At 44.2% G+C, this 27,991-nt stretch overlaps 1 protein-coding gene across 6 annotated transcripts in view; it reads right to left on the reverse strand.

Annotated features, from left to right (window-relative positions):
- The window catches only part of LOC145362625 (6-phosphofructo-2-kinase/fructose-2,6-bisphosphatase 4), a 227,843-nt gene that overhangs the window by 148,952 nt on the left and 50,900 nt on the right, over positions 1-27,991 (reverse strand). The window contains exon 1 of one of the 6 annotated variants that reach the window (XM_080218599.1): positions 7,569-7,663. The exons of 4 other annotated variants lie outside the window; for them this stretch is intronic. Coding sequence is in view for 1 of the 2 variants with exons in the window: in XM_080218592.1 (XP_080074718.1) it covers positions 6,967-7,066 (100 nt within the window). In the remaining variant the exon portion in view is untranslated. Of the gene's footprint in view, positions 1-6,966; positions 7,201-7,568; positions 7,664-27,991 lie in introns of those variants that run through there. One more of the 6 variants, XM_080218592.1, reaches the window with a different exon arrangement.

A 27,991-nucleotide genomic window follows, 5' to 3' on the forward strand; every position in this document is an offset into this window, starting at 1 on the left:
CTGACTCATCCTTATTCATAGCTAAATTAAAACTGAAGGAGCAGTGATCACTCCTTCCAAATTGCTATCTCACTGAAAAGTCAGTCACCTGGAAAGGCTCATTTGCCAATACGAAGTCCAGTATGGCCCCTCCTCTAGTTGGCCTATCTACACACTGTTTCAAGAAAACCTCCTGCATCCATCTCAGAGGCTCTTGCTCGAAGGAAGTCTCAGTCAATATTGGGGAAGTTATAGTCACCCACTATGACAACCCTGTTGTTATTGCATCTTTCTATACTCTGCCTACATATTTGTTCTTCACTGTCCCGGTGGCTATTGGGGGGCCTATAGTATGATCCCATCAGAGTGACTGCACCCTTATTATTGAGTCGTACCCATTATTGCCTCAGTGGATGAGCCCTCCAGCATATCCCCTTTGAGTACAGATGTGACATTCTCTCTGGTAAGTAATGCAACTGAGAAATAAGAAGGGGGAAATCACTTTGATAGGATAAATAGTCAACAAGAAATTGAGTAGCAAACATGTAAAAAGGTTACAGATAGCTCCAAGAATCCTGAAGATAGCTCTAAGCATCCAAGCTCCTGTATCCCAGGACATTGTGGGAGGCTAGTGAGGAAATTCCCCTAGCAGAGATACTTGAATCATTGATAGTCACGGGTGAGGTGCCTGAAAATTGGTGGGTGGCAAAATATGCCTTTAAGAAGGGCTGCAGGGAAAAGTCTGGGAACCAGAGACCAGCGAGCCAATCGTCTACAGTGGATTCGTTGTTGGAAGATATTCTGAGAGACAGGATCTACAGGCATTTAGAGAGGCAAGGATTGATTAGGGATAGTCAGCATGGCTTTGTGAGTGGAAAATGTCTCACAAATTTGATTGAGTTTTTTGAAAGGGTAATCAAGAAAGTAGAATAGGGCAGTACAACTGACATTATCTACATGGACTTTAGCAAGGTGTTTGGCAAGGGACCACATGGTAGGTTGTTTCGTAATGTTAAATTTCACGTGATCCAGGGTGAGATAGCCAACTGGATACAAAATTGGCTTGATGACAGGAAACAGAGTGAGGTGTACAGGGTTGTTTTCCAAAGTGGAGGCCTGTGACCAGCAGTGTGCCTCAGGGATTAGTGCTGGGTCCACTCTTATTTGTTAAAGTTAAAGTTTATTTATTAATCACATGTAAGGCTTACATTAACACTGCCATGAAGTTACTGTGAAATTCCCCTAGTTACCACACTCCAGCACCTGTTCGGGTCAACGCACCTAACCAGCATGTCTTTCAGAATGTGGGAGGAAATCAGAGCGCTCAAAAGAAACTCACACAGATATGGGGAGCATGTGCAAACTCCACACAGACAGTGACCCAAGTCGGGAACCAAACCTGTTTCCCTGGCAATGTGAGGTAGCAGTGTTAACCACTGTGCCAGCCATTTGTGTTATTTATATTAATGATTTGGATGAGAATTTATGGGGCATGGTTAATAAGGTTGCAGAATAAGGTGGCATAGTGGACAGTGAAGGTTAACTAGGATTGCAATGGGATCTTGATCAATTAGGCCTGATGAATTGCAGATGGAGTTTAATTTAGATAAATGTGAGGTGATGCATTTTGGTAAATCGAGTCTGGGGAGGACTTACTCAGTTAATAGTAGGGTGTTGGGGAAAGTTACAGAACAAAAGGATCTCAGAGTACGTGTTCATAGGTCCTTGAAAGTGGAGTCACAGGTGGACAAAGTGGTGAAGAAGGCATTCAGCATGCTTGGTTTCATCCGTCAGAACACTGACTACAGGAGTTGGGATGACTTGAAGTTGTACAAGACATTTGTAAGGCCACACTTGGAAACTGTGTACAATTCTGGTCACCCTGTTATAGAAAGCATATTAAACTGGAATTAGTGTAGAAAAAATTTACTAGGACTTGAAGGATTGAGTTATATGGAGAGGCTGGAGGCTAGGCTGTTTTGCCGGAGCATAGGAGACTGAGGGGTGACTTATAGAGGTCTACAAAATAATGAGCGGCATAGACAAGGTAGATAGTCAATACCTTTTCCCAAAGGTAAGGGCGTCTAAAACTATAGGGCATAGGTTTAAGGTGAGAGGGGAGAAATACAAAAGGATCCAGAGGAGCAATTCTTTCCACATAGAGGGTGGTGAGTGTCTGGAACAAGCTGCCAGAGGTAGCAGTAGGGGGAGGAACAATTTTGTCTTTTGAGAAGCATTTAGACAGTTACATGGCTAAGATGGGTACAGAGTGATATGGGCCAAACGTGGGCAATTGGGACTAGCTAAAATGGTAAAAGCTGGGTGGCATGGACAAGTTGGACCGAAGGGCCTGTTTCCATGCTGTAAACATCTATGACTCCATAATTCCTCCACCTCTTTTATGTCCTTATTGCATCTAAAATATTGAAACCTTGGAATGCTGAGCAGCCAGTCCGGTACCTCTCTCAAACAAGTCTCTGTAATGGCAACACCACCATATTCCTATGTACTAATCCAGGCTCCAAGCTCATCTGCTTTACCCATAATACTCCTTGCATTGAAATAAACACATTTCAGCCTGTCAATCCCATTGTGTTCAATTAACCTGCTCCTACCTGCCCTTCCTTTCAGACTTAATGGTCCTAATATCGACCTCCCCCTCAGTTCTTCCACTTGCCCACCTGCTGCTCTGGTTCCCAACCCCCGGCCACTCTAGTGTAAACCCTCCCGAGCAGTAGCAAACCTTCCCACGAGGATACTGGTTCCCCTCCAGTTTAAGTGCAACCTTCTCTCTTGTACAGGTCAGTGAAATTTCAAAATAAAAGAACGTATACTTGGACAGTGTTAGCTGAGGGAAGAATGGTAGACAGGGCATTTGGAAAACTCACCATTTTCCCAAAAAGATCAAGAACATCTTTAACATCCTCTGCAAACTAAGGGGATCTCTGAAAAACCAACCATTCACGAACACAAATTTAAACAGAGTGGAACTGAATTCATACAAGATGAAAGTTACTCAGTTAGTCAGTAATTGAAGTATTGTTACAACCTGCCATTACCAGGAGGGGAATTGGTAACCAAATGGATTCTGGCACAGCTTTGTCAGCAATTGCTGTTTTCATACAATCCTTTAGGACACTGAAGGTGAAGACATTGTGGTCCAGGATGAAGCGGATGAGTTGTAAAATTGCATCTGGAAACTGGCAGTTGTCGGCGTTGACTACCATCATCTCACGAGAGAACACCATCAACCAGGTACACGGTACATACTCTTGCAACTTGGCCAATGTTGTCTGCCTGATACGCTGCAGGAAAGGATGTCCCAAGGCATGTTACACTGGGGAGACCATGCAGACGCTACGACAACGGATGAATGAACATCACTCGACAATCACCAGGCAAGACTGTTCCCTTCCTGCTGGGGAACACTTCAGTGGTCACGGGCATTCAGCCTCTGATCGTCAGGTAAGCGTTCTCCAAGACGGCCTTCATGACATACAACAGCGCAGAGTCACTGAGCAGAAACTGATAGCCAAGATTTGCACACGAGGACGGCCTCCACCAGGATCTTGGGTTCATGTCACACTATCTGTAACCCCCACGACTTGCCTGAACTTACAACATCTCACTAACTGTCCTGTCTGGAGACACTACACATCTCTCTAACCTGTGCTTAATGCTATCCCCACTCACATTGTCTGCACCAGATTTGCATTCTAATCAGTATTCTGTAAACTGAGTGTGTGCTTTTATGTGCGCTGTTTGTGATCAGAACTCTCCACTCACCTGACGAAGGAACAGCGCTCCGAAAGCTGTTTGCTACCAAATAAACCTGTTGGACTTTAACCTGGTGTTGAGAGACTTCTTACGGTGTTTACCCCAGTCCAACGCCGGCATCTCCACATCTAGATTCCCCAGTCAGAGAAAACACCCTCCCTGAATCTCGTCTGTCTGGCCCCATTAGAATTTTATACTTCCAATCAGATCTCCTCATCCTTCCAAACTCTAGTGAACACAGTTTCTGTCGAACCAATCTCTCCTTATAGGACAGTCCCATCAACCCCATATCAGCCAAGTGACCCTCCACTGCACTTCCCTACAGCAAGTATACACTTTCTTAGGTGGGGAGACCAAAACTCCACGTGATACTCCAGGTGTGGGCTCACCAAGGCCTTGTATAACTGCAGTAAGACATCCCTACTTCTGAACTCAAATCCTCTTGCAATGTAGGCCATGCCTTTTTGTTTCAAATGCTAAAAAGGGAACCATTAATAATGCTTTTTCCTTCAGTCAGTAGAAGATGGATTCAAGAGGCACTGTACAGTCCGAGGGAGGCTGTGATGGAGCACATTAGTAGGGTAGCACCAAGAGAGCACCACATTATCCAAGCGGCAGCACAGAAATGCCATGCCATCCCAAGGGAGTGCCAAGGGTGCACCGCATCATCCAAGGAGTGCTGCACTGTTGGAGGTGCAAGAGGTTACAACTCACAGTCCAAGTGGTAGTGCAGCCAGAGTCCAAGGGGCATGTGCAAGGGAGCATGGCATAGCAAGAGCTGTAATGAAGGAGTACTGTGGTTAAAGCAAAAACATGTGGGGAAATTTGCAGCAGCTTCTCAAATGAACAACAATCTCGCTGTTCCAGCCATGTCGAGCTGCGTCTTCCCAATATCAACTTGGAATTCAACCAATCCTCCCTTCTCCATGGTAACAGGAGTCTCATGGACAATTCTAAAGAAATATGCTCTGAACAAAATAAGCCACAATTCACAAAACAATCGCTGAACTGAAGCAGAAATTTTATTCCTTGTTTTTCCCTTTTCATTAATCTGCTAAGCTCTGTGGGGTGTGGATCCCCCCACACACACTGACTCTCCGTGGGGTACGGGTCTCCCCTGCCCCCCACACACTGACTCTCCCGTGGGGTATGGGTCCTTCCCCCCACACACACACACTGACTCTCCGTGGGGGTGGGGGTGGGGGTGGGGTTGGGGTATCCCCCCCCCACCCCCACACACACTGACTCTGTGGGGTGTGGTGTACTGATTCCCCCCCGACACACACTGACTTTCCATGGGGTACGGGGTACGGGTCTTCCCCCCCCGCCCACAACACACACTGACTTTCTGTGGGGTACTGATTCCACCCCCCCCCCACACACACACACACGCTGACTCTCCATGGGGTATGGGTCCTTCCCCCCGCCCCCACACACTGATTCCCCATGGGGTAGGGGTCTGCCCCCACACACACTGACTCTCTGTGGAGTACTGATTTCCGTGCCCCCCCCCCCACACACTGACTCTCTGTGGGGTACAGGTCTCCCCACAACACACACTGACTCTCCATGGGGTATGGGTCCCCCCCTCCCCCACACACACTGACTCTCTGTGGTTCTCCCCACCACCCACACATGCTGACTGTCAAATGTCACAGCACATTTAAGAATTTGTGACTACGGACACCATGGTCTGTTCCAAAATCACACCATCCATTTTATACTGTCTTTCCACAGTCCAACATTTACGTCTCTTCACACTGAGCTCCATGTGCCAAGTTCTGCCTATTTCACGAGTCCATTATAATAAAGCCGATAACTATCCTCATCCTGAATGTTTAATTTCCCAAGTTTGATTCCTTATACCAAGTCAGATGGTTTATACAATATAGCAAGGTGTAATAATCCAAACAGATCCCTGAGAAACATCACTACAAACTACCTTCCATTCTGAGCACATCTCTATCTCACCACCCTTTGCCTGCTGTCACTGAAATGATGTATCAATACCCCAACATTCTCTTCATTCACTGGGCTCCAACTTACTCCATCAGTCTGCTGTATTCATCAAGCTCCTCTGTTCATTCACCAAATAATTTAATCAATTCGTCAGGCATGATTTGTTTTCACAGATTTATGCTGATTATTCTGATTAACTCAGAGCTTTTGAAATGAAAATATATTTTGTCCATTTATGATTTTCAACATTTACCCAGTGTTGATGTTTGGCCGACTGGCCTGAAATTTTCTGGTTTCCAGAATCGAGACATAACAACCCTCTGGCACACCCCTTTACGCAATGAGAATTGACAGATTGTGACCAACACCTCTGCTTTTTCTACCTGTGTTTCTTTCCAGGTGATGTACCAACTTTCAGTAAAGAAAATCTTTTTAGTACACCTTCATTATCTATTACTGTGACATCCATAACATCCTAGCCCCCTTTTACTGTAAACTGCACATCATTCGCTTCCTTTGTCAAGACAGATATAAAGTACACCTTTAATGGCTGCCTTCTGCGCTGTAATGATTCCCTATTTTCCATCTCCATACACGTTCCCTTACCTTCAATGTCAGTGGATTACTCACTCAGTGTTACCCAGTGTCTGATGAGGATTATAATGTGGCAACCACAAGGAGAAGGAAGAGAATCACTGGGTGACTCATTAATATTTACAATTGTAACAAGGAATCAAAGGTGTATTCAATATATTATTTGTTCTTCACTGATAATTACAGTAATCACTTTGCATTAATACATTTTGCTTGCTTGTAGACTATTTGCTGCAAAGATCGTAGGAAAGATCACATTCAACAAATGAACCTGCTTCAGCCCTAAAATCCATTCCAGCATACGGAAATCCAGTCTTTATTTAATTAAACTGCTTCATCTTTCAAAGATGTCTTTTCAGTTGACTGTTCTTATCCAATTCTGTACTTGAACTCAGGTTAGCAAAGAAATTTTAGCACAGGATCCATATAAAGTTATGCAAGTATTAAGAAAGCATCGAAGCTAAATCTGTCTCCAGGCAGTAGGGTATGTATGTAAGCACATTTCCTGCTGCACTGCAGACTTCAATCCTGCATCAGCCTTTTAAAAAACAAGTCTCAGCCACTTTCAACACCAAAAGCATTCAGGATAATCCAGTGGCGGAAGGGTTAGTAAGGCATCAGATTTGTGGTGCTGCACTTGGGCAGAACCATACCTACCCTTTCTTTGTGAAGTGTGTACCTCACAGAGGCCATTTTTACAAGGAATCCAAATCTTCTTCAGGGGATTCTGAGTGAGTTCCAGAGGCGAGTTGGCCATATTATTCCTCGTTCCTTTGTCTTGCTACAAATTTAAGTCCAGGCGACCATCCCTGTCAATTCTTTACCTTGCTCTCTAAGCTGCAGTTCTCTCTTCCCTGTTTGCAGCCATATAGCCAGCACTGGGTTATAGAACTGAGCATGTCACGTGAATCGAACCGCAAACTACCATAAATATCTTAAACCATGGGCAATCAGATTGTAAGGACAAGATGTAAAACTAAATGCAACAAGCTCAAGCTAACGCTCTCCAGTGTGAGCTTAAATAAGTAGAGCTGATTTGGAAATATTAACCTAACTGCTCCTGTCCTGTATTTACAGAATGACTGCTTGAGGTTTACAGTAAATGCATTTTATTCTCTGCTTATTCAAGCATTGGTCAAATCAGCTTTGAAACTTACTTCTGCTCAGATAATGCTACGAAAAGAGTTCTTTAAAAAAAACTAGTTAATGATTAAACTACATTTTTACATGGAATCTCATCAGTTTTTCCACAGTCTTACCAGAACTATTTCTTTCCAGGTTTTGTTCCACACAGTAATTCAGTACTTTCTATACCACTATCAATTTGCTGTTCCTTATACACAAGGTACAGGCAAATAAGTTTGTCTCAGTGTTGCATCATGTTGAGTTCATTCCACATTGCTGGATCACATGTAGAAATCATGGAATGTGTCTGATCAAGTCAGAGCAGCCAATCCCTAGAAGTGCTACAACAGCAGCGCCAATCAGCTTCCTCACAACAGGAAACATGCTGCAGAATAACAGATAATGCTGAACAGAGAGTGTGCCCCGCCACTGACCACAGTGCTACACCGTAAAACCCCACACAAGAATTTCAAGGCTGAATCAGTCCAGTCAACAGCAATTCTCAGCCGTGAGAAAAGCCTCAGAGCGATGTTAAAACAATGGCACTAACTTTCACAAACCTCACATGCTGTGTGCAGAGTCTAAACAATATCCCAAGGAGATTCACAAATAGGCAATGATGAAAACATAGCAAGCCTCGACTGAAGATATTCGGAAGCTAAGTGGCTTTGTTGTTTTCATTTCAAAAATTGAGGACACAGGAGAAAAGGCAGATATTTTATAGGACACACTCTCAGAGCAGTCCTGATAAAGATGTGATCGATGTTGGAGCGAAAGGCTGAACAATGCACAGAATGCTGGAGTCAAATTAATGGCACATTTGGAACAGCAAGTAAGAATGGTGAAAGTTGAAGATATAGGGAAAGATAAGCTCCATTCAAAAGTCTGACAGCAGCAGAGAAGAAGCTGTTCTTGAGTCGGTTGGTATGTGTCCTCAGACTGATCAAGATGGAACAGAAAATGTCTGGGATATGTGGCATCCTCAATTATGCTGGCTGCTTTGCAGAGGCAGTGGGAAGTGTAGACAGAGTCAATGGGTGGGAGGCTGGTTTGAGAGATGGACTGGGCTTTGTTCATGACCCTTTATAGTTTCTTGCGGTCTTGGACAGAGCAGGAGCCGTACAAAGCTGTGATACAACCAGAAAGAATGCGTTCTGTGGTGCATCTGTAAAAGTTGGTGAAAGTCATAGCGACCATGCCAAATTTCCTTCGTCTTTTGAAAAGGTAGAGGCGTTAGCATATTTTCTTAACTATAGTGTCAGCAGGGGGGGGACTAGGACAGGTTGTTGGTGATCTGGACACCTAAAAACTTGAAGCTCTCAAACATTTCCACTTTGTCCCCATTGATGCAGACAGGGGCATGTTCTCCGCTACGCTTCCTGAAGTCAATGACAATTTCCTTTGTTTTGTTGACATTGTTTTCTTAACAATAGTTCGCATTTATATAGCACCTTTAAGAGCATAAGGCCATCAGAAATAGGAACAGGAGTAGGCCATTCAGCCCCTCGAGCGTGTTCTGCCATTCATTAGATCATGACTGATCTGACATTCCTCACGTCCACTTTCCTGTCCTTTCCCCATAACCCTGAATTCCCTTACTGATCAAAAATCTAACTATCTCAGCCTTAAATATACACAAAGTCTCTAACCCCACAGCTCTCCATGGCAAGGAGCTCCAATGACTCAAAACCCTGAGAAAGAAATTCCTCCTCATCTCTGTCTTAAATTGACATCTCTTTATTCTGAGACTCTGTCCTCTGATCCTAGACTCTCCCAATGAGGGAAAACATCCTTGTTTCCATGGAAAATCCATGTCAAACCCCTTTGGAATACTATATGTTTCAATGAGATCACTGCTTGTTCGTCTAAATTCCAATGACTAGATCCCAACCTGTTTAACTTTTCCTCATAAGACAATCCCTCCATATCAGGGATCATCCCAGTGAACCTTCTCTGAGCTACCTCCAATGAAATTATATCTTTCCTTAAATAAGGGAACCAAAACTGCTCACAGTCTCCAGATATGGTCTCACCAGCACCTTATACAGTTGCAGCAAGACTTCCTGACTCTTATACTCCAACCCCCTTGAAATAAGGGCCAACATTCCATTGGCTTCCTGATTCCCTGCTGCTCCTGTGTGCAAGCTTTCCGTGTTTCGTGCACAGGTTCCCCCCAACTCCCTTTGTGTTACGGCTTTCTGCAATTTTTCTCCATTTAAATAATACTCTGGGCAGGATCTTGAGCACAGTAAAAAGTCTGACAACACCAGGTTTTAGTTCAACCTATTTATTTGATAATATACTCACAAGCTTTCGGGGTTAGCCCCTTCGTCAGGTGAATGGAGAGTTCTGGCCTCAGACAGAGCAGAGGCCAGAACTCTCCATTCACCTGACGAAGGGACTAACCCCGAAAGCTTGTGAGTATATTATCAAATAAATAGGTTGGACTAAAACCTGGTGTTGTCAGACTTTTTACTGTGTTTACGCCAGTCCAACGCCGGCATACCCACATCAGGATCTTGAGCCCATGTTCTCTGTCAGTGGGAATGGTGACAGGGGTTCACAATCCGGTGAAGCCCAGAAATTGTGAATCTCACTGGTACTCACCGGTGATGTAATCAGCTACACCCTTATAATGGGTGGCAACCTGATTTCAATAATTTGAATATATTATAATATAGTTGCACACATCTCCACCAGATAGTAACCTCTTATCATAATGAAGTAGGGAAAAGTTGAATGCATTTTGTACCTGAAGGGAAAGGGTTAATGGATTTTGTCCCAAGAATATGTCACAAACATATCCCTTCATCATGACTGATCTCCTCTAGCTTATATTGTTCCTGGCATTAATATAAGTTATTTGTTCATGTCTTACATGCTTTAACTTTCATTTGTATAACGAGAGGTAGTTTAATGTGGCAGTTATTTTGTAAACTTTGTAAATCTTACCTATTTGTGTTAGTTAGACATCGTTACTCAGATGGTAGTTTACGACACCGGCTTTTAACAGCTGCTGATGGCAGATCGCGATACGGGCTTTTAACAGGAAGGGTCCTGCTGGGACAGCCATGATCGCACAAGTAACTTCAAAGAAAGGATGCCGGTATCACTGCAGGAGTTTCCTTTGTCCTGACTGCAGGACTGTAATCTCTGAGGAACTCTGGGGCTGCATCATGACCCAGGAAGGGAGAACTGGAGGTCTGGCAGGAATTGGAACTTTGAATCGTGATTCCTGCTGGAGCTCAGAATGTATAAATGTCCGCTTGTGTTTGTGTTCTATGAGAAGTCTGGTAAGCCTTAATCGGAGCCAGTTTCTCTCCAAAGCTTTGGAATAAAAACCACTGTATTTTGACTCACTGTCTCAGAGGTATTATTTTACCTACAACATTTGGTGCCGAAACCCAGGATCTGTTTGCAGGCTCAGGTTGAATGGCCACAATCTGAGTACTGGAATAGATCACCGAACTTAATAGAGTGAGTCAAACTACGTGGATAAGAATTTTTGTTGAGAGATTGTGTTGAGAGTTTGTGAGAGTGAAAGACATCTGAACTGAACATAAAGGGACAAGGAGGCACTTGTCTTTAAACACCCAGCCTTAGACCGGTTGTTAAGAGGGGAAATCCCCCACGCCACGGTCAGGAGTTTGAAGTGGGTGTAAAAGGCTGGAGAAAGGTGCACGGAGTGTAATGTTCAGATGTGAGTGTGAAAGAGACTGTCAGTGATCACCAGAGTTGAAGGAAAAGCCAGCTTAAGCTTAAGTTTAATAGCGTAAGCTTAATAGTGTAAGTTTACAAGTGTAAGCGGTGGTACAGAGGGCACTGATCACCCCTGACAGGTGTTACCAGACTCCGATAAGAGCAGCCTAGGTGTGGGAGAGCGAGAAGGGAGATTAGAAGTCTCCAGGTGGTGAGTATAAACTTATCTGTGTTATGGCGGGATCACAAGGACAGTGGAGACCCATCCGTGATGAATGAATATATAACTGCGAGGGACAGATTCATTAAACAAATGAGAAAAGGGGGGTGGAACTCATCACACCCATTAGACCAACAACAGAAATGGTTGGAAAAGGAAAAGAAAGTCAGAACTAAGAAAATTGGAGTTCTCTTAGCTCACCAATTGGCCGGATTAATTGAACAAGTCTCAGTCTTGGATAAGAAATGGGCTGACGACAAAGCAAAAATCAAAATGTTGCAATTACGCAATAGAGAACTAGAAAAGAGAAACCAAATTTTAGAGGACTCTGATTGGGAATCCTTGCCTCCCTATAGGTTGGCTATAAAACCCACAGCACCCGTAAGAGACTTTGACCTGATGGGGAAGAGGTCTATAATCTCGCAAAAACCCAGCCTGCAGGTGCAGCAGGTGGTCAGGAAGGCAAATGGGATGCTGGCCTTCATAGCGAGGGGGATTGAATATAAAAGTAGGGAGGTCTTGCCGCAACTGTACAGGGCACTGGTGAGGCCGCAGCTGGAGTACTGTGTGCAGTTTTGGGCACCGTACTTACGCAAGGATATTTTGGCCTTGGAGGGAGTGCAGAGGAGGTTTATTAGGCTGATACCGGAGTTGAGGGGGTTGAGCTATGAGGAGAGGCTGAATAAACTAGGCTTGTACTCGTTAGAGTTTAGAAGAATGAGGGGAGATCTCATTGAGACGTATAAGTTGATGAATGGGATGGATAGCATAGAGGTGGAGAGGCTCTTCCCACTCACAAAGGACAGTAGGACTAGAGGGCATAGCCTCAAGATAAAGGGGGAGCGGTTTAGAATGGATTTGAGGAGGAACTTCTTCACTCAAAGGGTGGTGAATCTCTGGAATTCTCTGCCCGTTGAAGTGGTGGAGGCTGCCTCGCTAAATATTTTTAAGACGCGGGTTGATGGGTTTTTGATAAGAGAGGGGATTAAGGGTTATGGGGAGAGGGCGGGAAAGTGGAACTGAGCCACAACAGATCAGCCATGATCTTATTGAATGGCGGGGCAGGCTCGAAGGGCTAGATGGCCTACTCCTGCTCCTATTTCTTATGTTCTTATGTTCTTATAATCGCGCTCCCATAACTCGGGGTGGGACACTACAGAATCCCACTACCCGAAATAAACCCTTTGGCCCAGGAGAAAGACAACAAATTTTGGCTTCGCTGGGAAGGCTCCAGCCCCAGAGTAACAATAACAAATTTTGGGCAGAATTAGACACCATTTGGGTTGGACACCAGTTACACTTGCGGAATATACACCAATTGGTACGGGCCGCTTGCCCTCAGGACAAGTGGTGACTAATGGGTGACGGGGCGGACCAGACTAACGCCGCCGATCGAGCTCGGTTGGATTACCGAGGCGGAAGGTGGACGTATGCAATAGAGACAAACGCCGAGATTGATGCAATGGTCGAACCATTTAATCGGTTTAAGGCAGAAGTCCAATAAGTCTTAGGCAACGCGCCAACCAACTGGTCCAGAATTACCAGTACCAAACAACAAAGGGATGAAGACGCCTCCGAATTTGGGGAGTGACTCTTTAGAGTTTATCAAGAATGTTTGGGAGTGCCCGAGCCTGCCTGAACAGATAGAGCCTTTTTACAAGCATTTACAGATGGGCTATCACCAGTTCACCAAAAAATCCTTAAAATGGGAGTTCTTAGTACGCAGAACTATGATGAATTAGTAGAATGGGCATCTGGAATTAAAGATGGACCAGATGAGAGACCCTAAGGAGAAATCTTCTTAGGTTTTGTATTTCAGTGTGTTTGTGGGATCTGGTTGCTTGTTAAATGCAGTTGGTTGTTGTTGAATTAGATTGAGAAGAAGAATTGTTACAACCTATTTGTTCTTGTGGAGTATTTATTGCGGGTAATAAATACAATGTTTTACACTTTGTTTTACTTCAAAGGGACTGAGGAAAGTGTTAAAACTGTTAAAATTGAAGTATAAGATTTCTTGAATTTACTTCTGTTCTGAGTTTAATTACAGTTTGGAAGAAAGAAGAATGAAGGCGACTTCTTAATCTGTTTTGTTTCTTTCAATGTTTTATTTTAGTGTTTTAATGTTCTTGGGTTTGATACAGAGTTTAAGTAAAAATTGGAAAAGTAAACTGAACTTTCAAAATCAAGGTATATAAAGTGAAGTTTGAGATAACCAGTTTGAATTTTAAATAATCTGGATTCAAATTTTGTTAAACCTTGGAAGGAACCATGTGCTCTTTCCTTTGTCTTGATGAAGTCATTTGAGACTGAATTAATTCATTTGGCTCCTAGCCGAAAGTATTTGTGTTTTGTTAAGTAGATGGTTCATGAATGACAAGCAAGATTGTTTATCACAACCTAGTGATAGTTGAAACTTAAACAGTTTGGTTCATTCAGATTTTCTCATTGTTAACTTTCAAATTAAAGTGATTGTAACACTTAAGCATAACCAGTTTCTGACATTTTAATTGATAGAATAAATTGAGTGCACAAAATAACCAACTTATAAATGGGAAATTGTCTGAACTTATAAAGAAGTAAGTAAGTTTAATTTTGACAAATAAAAGGGTAATGGAAATAAAGTCTGTACAGGTTTTGTGTTTCACAGAGGGATGTATTGAAACATGTTCTTAGTTTATGATGTAACCATTTGAATGTGAGACAACGTAACAGAGTAATATCTGTTTGTTTTGTGACTTTCCTATACTGAGTAAATGTATCTGTGGTAATTCTCATGTTCACACGTAAAGTTTGTCGAATTGATGTATGTAAATGATAATATGTTGGGAGTTAATTTTCCTGTAAAGCTAAGGGCTCTGGAGAGTGTCAATGACTTTACAACAGATGTCGGAGTTTTTCCTTGTATTTAGTTATTTGGGATTATAAGAGTTAAAATGCTTAAAGGGAAACAAATAAACCATTTGTGCAAGTTATGTTATTCATAAATAAATTGGTAAAATAGAATAATGGAAGAGTTTCTTCTATAATTTGTTAAACTGATGGAAACATTTGAATTACTTTTAGCTTGTATTTTGGTTACATTGTGTTAATTGGATCATAGAAACATAGCATGTGTATGCTAGAAGGAGATAGATTTTGAGCTGTGACTGTGGAAGTTTAAAACTGAAATGGTAACTGTGCAAATTTGGATCGTTTTTAAATGATGAATACTTTGGAGAGTTAAACCTACCTCTTCAGCACTTTTTCGGTGCATGACCCTCCAAAATCCAAATTTAAATGTTATTTCCTTTTGCATTTGTATCAATGATTTATTATTGTTCTGTGCATAATTCTGAACCTAAAAAGATGTTTTGAATATGTGATTATTTGTATTTGTAGTGTATTGTCTGTAATATCGGTATGTTACAGGAATGTATTATTCCTGTGCATGCCAATGTCAGGGCCTTGCTTGACTGTTGAGTGACTGGGGAATTCCTGACAGACACTGGTCCTGAGTTTGTGGTCTGTCCTGCTTCGCATTCGGAAGATACAAGAACATAAGAAATAGGAGCAGGAGTAGGCCATCTAGCCCTTCGAGCCTGCCCCGCCATTCAATAAGATCATGGCTGACCTGAAGTGGATCAGTTCCACTTTCCCGCTTTCTCCCCATAACCCTTAATTCCCCTGTCTATCAGAAACCTATCCACCCGTGACTTAAATATATTTAGCGAGGCAGCCTCCACCACTTCAACGGGCAGAGAATTCCAGAGATTCACCACCCTTTGAGTGAAGAAGTTCCTCCTCAACTCCGTTCTAAACTGCCCGCCCCCCCCCCTTATTTTGAGGCTGTGCCCCCTAGTCCTGCTATTCTTTCTAAGTGGGAAGAATCTCTCTACCTATGTGACCTGTAAGCCTCCAATGTCTACAGACATGGCCGATACCGAGAAATCGATGTGGCAGCACCTGACTGAACTCTTATCAATCAGGGGGATCAAGTCCTGACTGATTGATTGGCAATGACCAAAATGGGCATGAAACCTAACCAGGAACGAGTTACAGTGAATGATAACCATTGCCAGCGATGACCAGCAGTTAGAGAGCCACCACACTGAGAAGGAAGGAAGGAAAACCAAAGCCAGAGCACGACTGAGACTGATGCACAGATAAAGGCCAGTGTTTGCTTGGGTACTTGCCAGTCATGCATGGTTAAGTCAAGGTTTTGTATTGGATTTGAACTTTGGTACTTTCCTGTAAGATAACTTATTGTTGGTTGAGTGGGTGCTGATTGATTGTGTGGGCACATAGAACCCCAAGTTGTCTTTTGTTTTTAACTGGGGTGGATCCATATGTTGGTAACATTTGACTTCGGATTGGTCATGGGGCCATGGTTGGGCCTGGCCCTGACTAAAAGGGGGGGTGAAGTAGGGAAAAGCTGAATGCACTTTGTACCTGAAGGGAAAGGGTTAATGGATTTTGTCCCAAGAATATGTCACAAACATAACCCTTCATCATGCCGGATCTCCTTTAGCTTATATTGTTCCTGGCATTAATATAAGTTATTTGTTCATGTCTTACATGCTTTAACTTTCATTTGTATAAAGGCAGATAGTTTAATGCGGCTGTTATTTTGTAAACTTTGTAAATCTTACCTATTTGTGTTAGTTAGACATCGTTACTCAGATGGTAGTTTACGACACCAGCTTTTAACAGCTGCTGATGGCAGATCGCGATACAGGCTTTTAACAGGAAGGGTCCTGCTGGGACAGCCACGATTGCACAAGTAACTTCAAAGAAAGGATGCCGGTATCGCTGCAGGAGTTTCCTTTGTCCTGACTGCAGGACTGTAATCCCTGAGGAACTCTGGGGCTGCATCACGACCCAGGAAGGGAGAACTGGAGGTCTGGCAGGAATTGGAACTTTGAATCGTGATTCCTGCTGGAGCTCAGAATGTATAAATGTCCGCTTGTGTTTGTGTTCTATGAGAAGCCTTAATCAGAGCCAGTTTCTCCCCAAAGCTTTGGAATAAAAACCATTGTATTTTGACTCACTAACAGTCTTCGAGGTATTATTTTACCTACAACAATAATTTCAAACACAGACATGAACCAGGAGAATAAAGCTGGGTGTAGTCGCTGGGGGGAGGAACATGGCCAGGCAGTGGCATGCTGCTGTCCCCTGGCACAGGTTGGCACCATGAGAAGATTTTGTGAATTATTTCCTTAAATGTCTGCTACTGCTGACACTTTCTTTCCTGTTAATTCAACCGCCCAGTCCCCCCTTAGCCTATCCGCCCAGTCCCCCCTTAGCCTATCCGCCCAGTCCCCCCCTTAGCCTATCCGCCCAGTCCCCCCTTAGCCTATCCGCCCAGTCCCCCCTTAGCCTATCCGCCCAGTTCCCCCCTTAGCCTATCCGCCCAGTTCCCCCCTTAGCCTATCCGCCCAGTCCCCCCTTAGCCTATCCGCCCAGTCCCCCCTTAGCTAATTATCCTCGTTTCATTGTCATTTTCTTTACTTAAGTTAAAGACAGTTGTTTCCAACCCAAGTTTCTGACTCTCAAGCTGAATATTAAATTCCATCATGTTAAGATTGCTACTGCCTAGGAGATCGTTTACTCTGGAGTCATTTATTAAACCTGCCTCATTACCCATTACCAGATCCAGTCTGTTCCCTGGTTGGCTCCATGATAAATTGCTCTAGGAAACTATCCCTAATGCACTCGATGAAGTTGTTGTCATAGTTACCCTTTCCAATCTGATTAACCCAATCAAGATGAAGATAAAAGTCACCTATAATTATTGCTCTATTCTTTTTACATGCTCCTATTATTTACTAATTTATCCCCTTTCCTACAGTGTAGTTAGTTAGGGTGTTTAGACACTACTCCTACCAATGTCCTCTTTCCCTTGCTGATTTTTATCTCCACTCAAATGGACTCTACATCACCTGAGCCTCGATCTTGTCTCAGAACTGATCTCACTGCATGCGACCCCATCATCTTTTCCTTTCTCCTGATTTTCCAGAAGGTTAAATATCCCCGTATATTAACTTCCCAGTTTTGACCTCCTTCTAACCATGTCTCCTCCATAATGGCTTTGAGATCATATCCATCTACTTCGATTTGCACTGTCAGTTTGTCTATCTTATTCCGAATATCTCGTGTGTTAACAGAGAAACATAAACGATAGGAGCAGAAGGAAGCCATTCGGCCCTTTGAGCCTGCCCCGCCATTCATCATGATCATGGCTGATCGTCCAACTCAACAGCCTAATCCTGCTTTCTTCCCATAACCTTTGATCCCATTCACATCTTTATATCTTTTCAGTTTTATATCTGAAGTTGAAAACATTTAGCCAAGTTTAAAAAGCTGACAGCCTGGTGTAAACATTCACAATCCAATGAGGAAGTTGAGAAGAGTGAGACTTGTGTCGCATGATGCCAGCTCTTTCCCCTGGCCAGCAGATGGCAGAGTTGTCTGCCCGACAGAAGCAGCAAGTTCCACTTTGTACAACTGCACGTAACAAAGGGAGTGTCATAACAGCACAAATACACTAAAAACAATCAACACAAACCACTAAAACATGCTACTGCCAAGAGACAGTGCAGATAATAAATATCTCCACAAAATGAATCCTCCAAAGATCATTTCAGAACCAAGCTGAGATTCAACTTTCTTAACATTACAGTTGACAATCTGTCAGAGTTATCAAACAGAACTACATTCAACACTAAATGGCCACAGGATCACAGCTGAGACTCCAGCCAGAGCCGGTGCAGGTCAGATGCTGGCAACTCCGCAGCAAGTAACTCACCTCTGACTTCCCAAAGTCTGTCCATCAGCTATGCGAGACAAGTCAGGAGTGGGGTGGAATTCTCCCCACTCGCCTGGACGGGTGCAGCTCTAACAACACCCAAGAACTCAACACCATCCAGGATGAAGCAGCCCCGCTTGGTCAGCATCCCATCCATCAACTTAACATCGACTCCATCTGCCATCGACACTCAGTGGCAGCAGGGAACACGATAGAATCATATATATACACTATAGAGTCATGGATTTTAGTAAGGCGTTTGATAAGGTTCACCACGGTAGGCTTCTGCAGAAAATGCAGATGTATGGGATTGAGGGTAATCTAGGAAATTGGATCAGGAATTGGCTAGCAGATAGGAGACAGAGGGTGGTGGTTGATGGTAAATATTCGTCATGGAGTTCGGTTACGAGTGGTGTGCCTCAGGGATCTGTTTTGGGGCCACTGCTGTTTGTAATTTTTTATTAATGATCTGGATGAGGGTATAGTTGGGTGGATTAGTAAATTTGCTGATGACACCAATGTCGGAGGTATGGTAGATTGTGAGGAAGGGTGTCATAGTTTGCAGGAAGACTTGGACAGGTTGCAGAGCTGGGCCGAGAGGTGGCGGATGGAGTTTAATGCGGAGAAGTACTCGTTAGAGTTTAGAAGAATGAGGGGAGATCTCATTGAGACGTATAAGATGATGAATGGGATGGATAGGATAGAGGTGGAGAGACTCTTCCCGCTCAAAAAAGACAGTAGGACTAGGGGGCACAGCCTCAAGATAAAGGGGAGGCAGTTTAGAACGGAGTTGAGGAGGAACTTCTTCACTCAAAGGGTGGTGAATCTCTGGAATTCTCTGCCCGTTGAAGTGGTGGAGGCTGCCTCGCTAAATATTTTTAAGAAGCGGGTTGATGGGTTCTTGATAAGAGAGGGGATTAAGGGTTATGGGGAGAGGGCAGGAAAGTGGAACTGAGCCACAACAGATCAGCCATGATCTTATTGAATGGCGGGGCAGGCTCGAAGGGCTAGATGGCCTACTCCTGCTCCTATTTCTTATGTTCTTATGTTCTTAAGTGTGAGGTAATTCACTTTAGTAGGAATAACAGATGTGTTGAGTATAGGGCTAACGGGAGGACTTTGAAGAGTGTGGATGAACAGAGGGATCTAGGTGTATGTGTACATAGATTCCCAACTTTCAGGGATCAAGTGGATAGGGTTGTTAAGAAGGCATACGGTGTCTTGGCGTTTATTGGCAGGGGGATTGAATTTAGGAGTCGCAGCGTCATGTTGCAACTGTACACAACTCTGGTGCGGCCGCACTTGGAGTACTGTGTGCAGTTCTGGTCCCCACATTACAGAAAGGATGTGGAGGCTTTGGAGAGGGTGCAGAGGAGGTTTACCAGGATGTTGCCTGGTATGGAGGGGAGGTCCTATGAGGAGAGACTGAGGGATTTGGGGTTGTTTTCGCTGGAAAGAAGGCGGCTAAGATGGGATCTTATTGAAACATATAAGATGATTAGAGGTTTAGATAGGATGGACAGTGATAGCCTTTTTCCTCGGATAGAGAAAGCTAGCACGAGGGGGCATGGCTTTAAATTAAGGGGGGGTAGTTATAGGACGGATGTCAGGGGTAGGTTCTTTACCCAGAGGGTGGTGAGGGATTGGAATGCCCTGCCTGCTGCGGTTGTAAATGCGCCGAGTTTGGGGGCGTTTAAGAGATCCGTGGATAGGTTTATGGACGAAAAGGGATTGGTTTAGGTTAGTGGGTCATTGTTTTTTAACTGGTCGGCGCAACATCGTGGGCCGAAGGGCCTGTTCTGCGCTGTAATGTTCTATGTTCTATACAGCACAGAAAAGGCCCTTCGACCCATCAAGACTGTGCTGACAATATCTATCACTAATCCTGTTTTGCTGTACTTGTTCCATATCCTTAAAAATTATGATATTTCAAGTGCTCATCTAAATACTTTTTAAAGGTTGTGAGGTTTCTGGCCTCCACAACCCTCCCAGGCAGTGCATTCCAGATTCCCACCACCCTGAGTGAAAATCTCCTCTGAATCTCCTGCCCCTATCCTGAGACTATGTACAAGATATAAGGCAGCAACGCACCAAGGTTCCTTCAACAGCACCTTCAAAACCCACGGCCTCACAATGGGCATCAACCTGATTCAATACATTTCCATGTATTTTAATAGTAACATGCGCCAGATCTTCAAACCATACTGACATTGCAACCGGTTCACACAGACATGGACCTGTCATGGTGATCACCTTGGGAGCGTAAAGATAGGTATAGCCTCTGGAGATGAGGGATAAGGCCAGGAAGTGCCCTGGCAATGCTCTTTGGCACAGCTTGGCACCATGCCCATGCCAAAACAGCAGCGCAAACCTGTGCCAAGGGGCAGGCCCCACTGAGCACCAAGAGGGGGTTTAATACTGATATGACTGTGGGCTGGGAGCAGACAGATGAGCAGGGGATGCTGGTGTTAACTGTTGCGTGGTAGGGGGCTGCCAGAACTGACGGTCACAGAGAGAAGTGGCCGATGATCGCATGGGGGGAGGGCAGAGAAAGCCCTCTCCAATTAGGGATGTGGAGGGGAACTCCTGAGGCCTTAGCAGGGGGTGAGGTGGGGGAAGGTTTATTGCTGTAACCTGGAGAGAAACACGCCGGTTTTCTGACAAAGGGTCAACTGGTCTCAGAAACGTGGAAGATCAGAACAGGAGGAGGCCATTCGGCCCTTCGAGCCTGCTCCACCATTCATTACGATCATGGCTGATCATCCAACACAATAGCCTAATCCTGCTTTCTCCCCATAACCTTTAATCCCATTTGCCCCAAGTGCGATATCCAGTCGCCTCTTGAATACATTCAATGTTTTGGCATCAATACTTGCTGTATTGGCTCACCACTATTTGGGTGTAGAAATGTCTCCTCACCTCTGTTCTAAACGATCTACCCCGAATCCTCAAACTGTGACCCCTGGTTCTGGACAATCCCACCATCAGGAACATCCTCTCTACATCAACCCTGTCTAGTCCTGTTAAAATTTTGTAAATCTCTTCCCTCATTCAAAGGACAAAGAACAATACAGCACAGGAACAGGCCTTTCGGCCCTCCAAGCCTGCACTGATCATGTGTTCCTAAGTAGACCATCCATTTGTCTCCCTCTATTTCCAGTCTGTTCATGTGGCATCTAAATAAGTTTTAAATGATCCATTCATCTGAACTCCAGTGAAAACAATCCTAACCTAGTCAATCTCTCCTCATACATCAGTCCCACCATCCCTGGAATCAGCCTGGTAAACCTTCGCTGCACTCCCTCGAGAACAAGAATATCCTTCCGCAGAAAAGGAGACTAAAACTGCACACAATACTCCAGGTGTGGCCTCACCAAGGCCCTGTATAATTGCAACAACACATCTCTGCTCCTGTACTCAAAACCTCTCACAATGAAGGCTGACATACCATTTGCCTTCTTTATCGCCTGCTGCACCTGCATGCCTTCAAAGTAAAAAGTTTATTTATTCGTGACAGGTAGACTTACATTCACACTACAATGAAGTTATTGTGAAAATCCATAGTCGCCACATTTAGAGCAGCAAGGTAGAAAAGTGGTTAGCACTGCTGCTTCACAGCTCCAGGGTCCTGGGTTCAATTCCCGGCTTGGGTCACTATCTGTGTGGAGTTTGCACATTCTCCTCGTGTCTGCGTGGATTTCCTCCGGTTTCCTCCCACAGTCCAAAGATGTGCACATTAGGTTGATTGGTCATGCTAAGAAATTGCTCCTTAGTGTCAAGGGGTGCATAGGTTAGAGGGATTAGTGGGTATAATGTGTAGGGATATGGGGGTAGGGCCTGGGTGGGATTGTGGTTGGTGCAGACTCAATGGGCTGAAGGGCCTCTTTCTGCACTGTAGGGTTCTATAATTCTATGATTTGCCCCTGTTCGGGTACACTGGGGGAGAATTTAGAGTGGCTAATTCACCTAACCTGCATATCTTTGGACTACGGGAAGAAATCAATACAGACACTGGAAGAATGTGCAAACACCACACAGAAAATCACCCAAGCTGGGAACTGGGTGCTTTGCCAACTTTTAAGGGCGTTCAAATGGTCAGTGGATAGGCATATGGATAACGTTGGAATAGTTTAGGTTAGAGGGTCATTAGATTGGTTCCACTGGTTGGCGCAACATCGAGGGCCGAAGGGCCTGTACTGCGCTGTAATGTTCTATGTAGTGCTGAGGCAGCAGTGCTAATCACTGTGCCACCCCACATTCACTGACTGGTGCACAAGGACACTCAGGTCCCACTCCCCTCTCCCAATTTACAGCCATTCAGGTAGTAATCTGCCTTCTTGTTTTTGATTCCAAAGTAAATAACCTCACATTTATACAAATTATACTGAATCTGCCATTGATTTGCCCACTCACCCAACCTGTCCAGATCATTCTGAAGGATCTCTACATCCTCGCAGTTCACCCTCCCACCCAACTTGGTATCATCTGCAAACTTTGAGATGTTATATTTTGTTCCCTCATTCAAATCATGAATATACGTTGTGAATAGCTGGGGTCCCAGCACTGATCCCTGTGACACCTCACTAGTTACTGCCTGCCAATTTGAAAAGGACCCATTCATTCCTACTCTTAGTTTCCTCTCTGCCAACCAGTTTTCTATCCATCTCAATACACTTCCCCCAATCCCATGCGCTTTAATCTTGCATGATAATCTCTCGTGTGGGACTTTGTCAAATGCTTTCTGAAGGTCCCACAACTGGCTCCCTCTTGTCAACTCTACCAGTTACATCTTCAAAGAATTCCAACAGATTTATCAAGCATGATTTCCCCTTCATAAATCCATGCTGACTCTGTCTGATCCTTCTAGCTATCTAAATACTCTGCTATAAAGTCCTTGAGATAGGGTACAGGAATGAGACAGAGAATCTGGTGAACTGATGCAGCAACAATAATCTCTCCCTCAACGTCAACAAAACAAAGGAGATTGTCAGAGACTTTAGGAAGTGTAAAGAAGAACATGCCCCTGTCTACATCAATGGGGTTGAAGTAAAAAGGGTTGAGAGCTTCAATTTTTAAGGTGTCCAGATCACCAACAACCTGTCCTGGCCCCCCCATGCCGACACTATAGTTAAGAAAGCCCACCAACGCCTCTACTTTCTCAGGAGACTAAGGAAATTTGGCATGTCAACTACAACTCTCACCAACATTTACAGATGCACCATAGAATGCATTCTTTCTGGTTGTATCTTAGCTTGGTATGGCCCCTGCTCTGCCCAAGACTGCAAGGAACTACAAAAGGTCATAACTGCAGTCCAATCCATCATGCAATCCAACAGCCTCCCAACCATTGACTCTGCCTGTTCTTCTTGCTGGTTCGGCAAAGTAGCCAGCATAGTTAAGGACCTCATGCACCCCTGACATTCTCTCTTCCACCTTCTTCCTGTGGGAAAAGGATACAAGTCTAAAGTAATGCACCAACCAACTCAAGAACAGCTTCTTCCCCTGCTGCTGTCAGGCTTTTGAATGGAACTACCTTGCATTAAGTTGATCTTTCTCTACACCCTACTATGACTGTAACACTACATTCTGCACCCTCTCCTTTTGAACTCTATGAATGGTATATTTTGTCTGTATAGCACGCAAGAAACAATATTTTTCACTGTATGTTAATACATGTGACAATAATAAATCAAATCAAAATCAAATCAAATAATGGATTCAAGAACTTTCCCCACTATCAGTGTTAAGCTTACTGGCCTATAATTTCCTGTTTTCTCTCTACCTCCCTTTTTGAATATTGAAATGACATTCGCTACCCTCCAATCTGCACAGACTGTTCCAGAGTCTATAGAATCCTGGAAGATGATCACCAATGTATCCACTATTTCTAGAGCCACTTCCTTAAGTACTCTGGGATGTAGATTATCAGGCCCTAGGGATTTATCAGTCTTCAGCTTCCCTATGCGTTCCTTGAATGTTTGCCATTGCCTACCCACTATCACCCTCTGAGTGAAGGCTGAGGGACTTGAGGTTATTTTCGTTAGAGAGAAGAAGGTTAAGAGGTGACTTAATTGAGGCGATTTAATTGAGGCATACAAGATGATCAGAGGGTTAGATAGGGCGGATAGTGAGAGCCTTTTTCCTCGGATGGTGATGGCTAATACGAGGGGACATAGCTTTAAATTAAGGGGTGGTAATTATAGGACGGATGTCAGAGGTAGGTTCTTTACTCAGAGGGCGTGGAATGCCCTGCCTGCAGCAGCTGTGGACTCGCCAACTTTAAGGGCGTTCAAATGGTCAGTGGATAGGCATATGGATAATATTGGGTTAGTTTAGATTAGAGGGTCATTAGATTAGTTCCACTGGTCGGTGCAACATCGAGGGCCGGAGAGCCTGTACTGCGCTGTAATGTTCTATGTTCTAAGTAACTCTCTGTTCTGTAGGGGCAGCACCTGCACTCAGAGCAGAGGCCATTCAGGCTCAGTGAGCTAGAGGATATGCTACAACTGCAGGATTTGCCTGAATCCTGGGAGCCAGTGGCTGTATGCATGTGCCCATAAAGGGGCCAGCCTTTGACTTTGTCAATAGAAAGAGATCCATTCCTACAGATTCAGGTTGTTTGTGAGCACAGGACTCAGATTCTGTAACTTTGTACTGGCTACCAGGGAGTTGCTACAATATCTACATCCTGTGTTGAGGCCCACGCAAGATGTGGTTTTGCTGCCTGGTATTACTAAGGGCAATCACTGCAAAATCCTCCTGAACATGTCTTCCTTATTGCTGCTATCTGCTCCAATCTGAACAACCTGGCTCTGTCAAGGGGGTCCTGTTGGAGGAAGAAGACAGCAATCCTGTTCCAGATTCCAGTGCTAAGTTTGAGGAGGAGCCCAATGAGTGACAGGGAGACTGGTAAGGCCTTGATACAGAGGACTCTCAGATCAGAATCCAAAGCAAGGAGTCAAGGGAAACACCTGCTAACTGATTGATGCGGATGAGACATTCCCTTCATTCAAGTCACAACCTCTGAAATAAATGTTAGTCCCTCATTTGTGACATATGAAGCCTCTTCCCTAACAACTGCGTGAAGCACACAAAGGCCTTTGCACATTATCCAGCAGCTTAGTATTTGAAACAAAGATACCTAAGCACCATGACACATAAGCCAAGGAGAAATATCTCACCCATGAGATCACTGATGTGACCTTTGTGATTTAAATTTCTGTTTGCAGGTGCTATGTCTTGCTGCTCCCCACTCACTGGCAGCTGGTTTGGAGACAGGCTGCTAAGCCTGATAACCCATCAACCTTAATGACTTTGGCCTGAGAAGGCTCCCTCTGGGTGGGACAGTCTAGCTTCATGGCTAGGCACTTCTCAGTCACTGCAGTCTCCTCAGATGAGATGGTCACTGGCAGAGGGACAGAGGAGCTGCTGTTGTCACCCAGAGTACCCTAGGATGAACTTGTAACCAGTTCCAGCTCGTCCACCAACATGGACTCTGGACTAGTTCCTATAGATTGGAGGGTAACTAATGTCCGCCCATTATTCACAAAGGGAGGTAGCGAGAAAACAGGGAACAGGGAAGAAGGTTCACCAAACTGAAGAAGGTTCACCAGGCTGATACCGGAGATGAGGGGGTTAGCTTATGAAGAAAGATTGAATAGATTGGGTCTGTACTCGTTGGGAGTTTAGAAGGCTGAGGGGGGATCTTATAGAGATTTACAAGATAATGAAGTGGCTAGATGGGGTAGAGGTAGAGAGATTCTTCCCACTTAGAAAGGATATCAGAACTAGAGGGCACAGCCTCAAGATGGGGGGGGCAGTTTAGATCGGAGTTGAGGAAGAACTTCTTTACTCAAAGGGTGGTGAATCTCTGGAATTCTCTGCCCATTGAAGTGGTGGAGGCTACCTTGTTGAATATATTTAAGTCACAGGTAGATAGGTTTCTGACAGACAAGGGAATTAAGGATTATGGGGAGAAAGCGGGAAAGTGGAACTGATTCACTTCAGATCAGCCATGATCTTATTGAATGGCGGGGCAGGCTCGAAGGGCTAGATGGCCTACTCCTGCTCCTATTTCTTATGTTCTTATGTAAAGACCAGTGGGGAAGTTGCTGCAGTCCATTCTCAACGATTTTGGCATTTGGAAGGCAGTGGTATAATCAGACAAAGTCAGCATGGATTTACAAAAGGGAAATCATGCTTGGCAAATCTTGGAATTTCTTGAAGATGTAACTAGTAGAGTTGATCCAGTAGAACCTGTGGATGTGGTTTATTGAGACTTTCAGAAGGCTCTCAACAAGGTCTCATATAACAGACTACTATGTAAAGTTAAAGCACATGGGATTGCAGGTAATGTCTTGAGATGGATAGAAAGCTGGTTGGCAGATATGAAGCAAAGAATTGTCATAAATGGATCTTTTTCTGATTGGCAGTCAGTGACTAGTGGGGTTCCACAGGGATCTGGCTTAGCACCCCAACTGTTCATATTATATATCAATAATTTGGAAAATAGAACTGAATGTATTATCTGCAAATCTGCAAATGATACAAAGTTGGGTGGGAGGGTGAGCTGTGAGGAGGATGCAGAGATGCTCCAGCATAAGAACATAAGAAATAGGAGCAGGAATAGGCCATCTAGCCCTTTGAGCCTGCCCCGCCATTCAATAAGATCATGGCTGATCTGTCGTGGCTCAGTTCCACTTTCCCGCCCTCTCCCCATAACCCTTAATCCCCTCGCTTATCAAAAACCCATCAACCCGCGTCTTAAAAATATTTAGCAAGGCAGCCTCCACCACTTCAACGGGCAGAGAATCCCAGAGATTCACCACCCTTTGAGTGAAGAAGTTCCTCCTCAACTCCGTTCTAAACTGCCCCCCCTTTATCTTGAGGCTGTGCCCCCTAGTCCTACTGTCCTTTCTGAGCGGGAAGAGTCTCTCCACCTCTATCCTATCCATTTCATTCATCATCTTATATGTCTCAATGATTTGTACATGATTTGTACAGGCTGTGTGTGTGGGTATCTGCATGGCAGATGCAGCATAATCCACTTTGGTAGCAAGAATAGGGAGACAGATTATTACTTGAATGGGTTTAAGTTAAATGAGGTAGATACTCAGCGAGACCTTGGTGTCCATTGTATCAGCCCCTGAAAGTAAACGCGCAAGTACAGCAGACAGTAAAAAAGGCAAATGGTATGCTGGCCTTCATAGTGAGATGATTTGTGTACAGGGATAGGGATAGGGATGTCTTGCTGCTATTGTATACGGCGTTGGTGAGGCCACAGCTGAAGTATTGTGTGCAGTTTTGGCGGTCCTTATCTGAGGAAGGATGTCCTCGCTATAGAGGGAGTACAACACAGGTTACCAGGCTGATTCCTGGGATGGCAGGTCTGACATATGAGGAGAGACTAAATCAGTTAAGATTATATTCACTGGAGGTTAGAAAAGTGAGAGGAGATCTCATAGAAAAGTACAAAATTCTAATATGGTTAGACAGGTAGATTCAGAAAGAATATTCCCAATGGTGGGGGAGTCCAGAACTAGGGGTCATAGTTTAATGATAAGGGGTAAACCTTTTAGAACTGAGGTGAGGAGAAATTTCTTCACCCAGTGAGTGGTGAATGTGTGGAATTCGCTACCACAGAAAGTAGTGGTTGCCAAAACGTTGGCTGGTTCAAGAAGAAATTAGATATAGCTCTTAGGGCTAAAGGAATCAAGGGATATGGAGGTAAAGAGTTCAGGATATTGAATCTGATGTTCAGCCATGATCAAGATGAATGGTAGAAGAGGCTCAAAGGGCCAAATGGCCTTCTCCTGCTAACTCCCTGTTCACCATGGATGAGCAGGCACATG

The sequence above is a fragment of the Carcharhinus amblyrhynchos genome, chromosome 3 (assembly GCF_965287045.1).
Source record: "Carcharhinus amblyrhynchos chromosome 3, sCarAmb.v2.hapA, whole genome shotgun sequence".
Taxonomy (NCBI): Eukaryota; Metazoa; Chordata; class Chondrichthyes; order Carcharhiniformes; family Carcharhinidae; genus Carcharhinus; species Carcharhinus amblyrhynchos.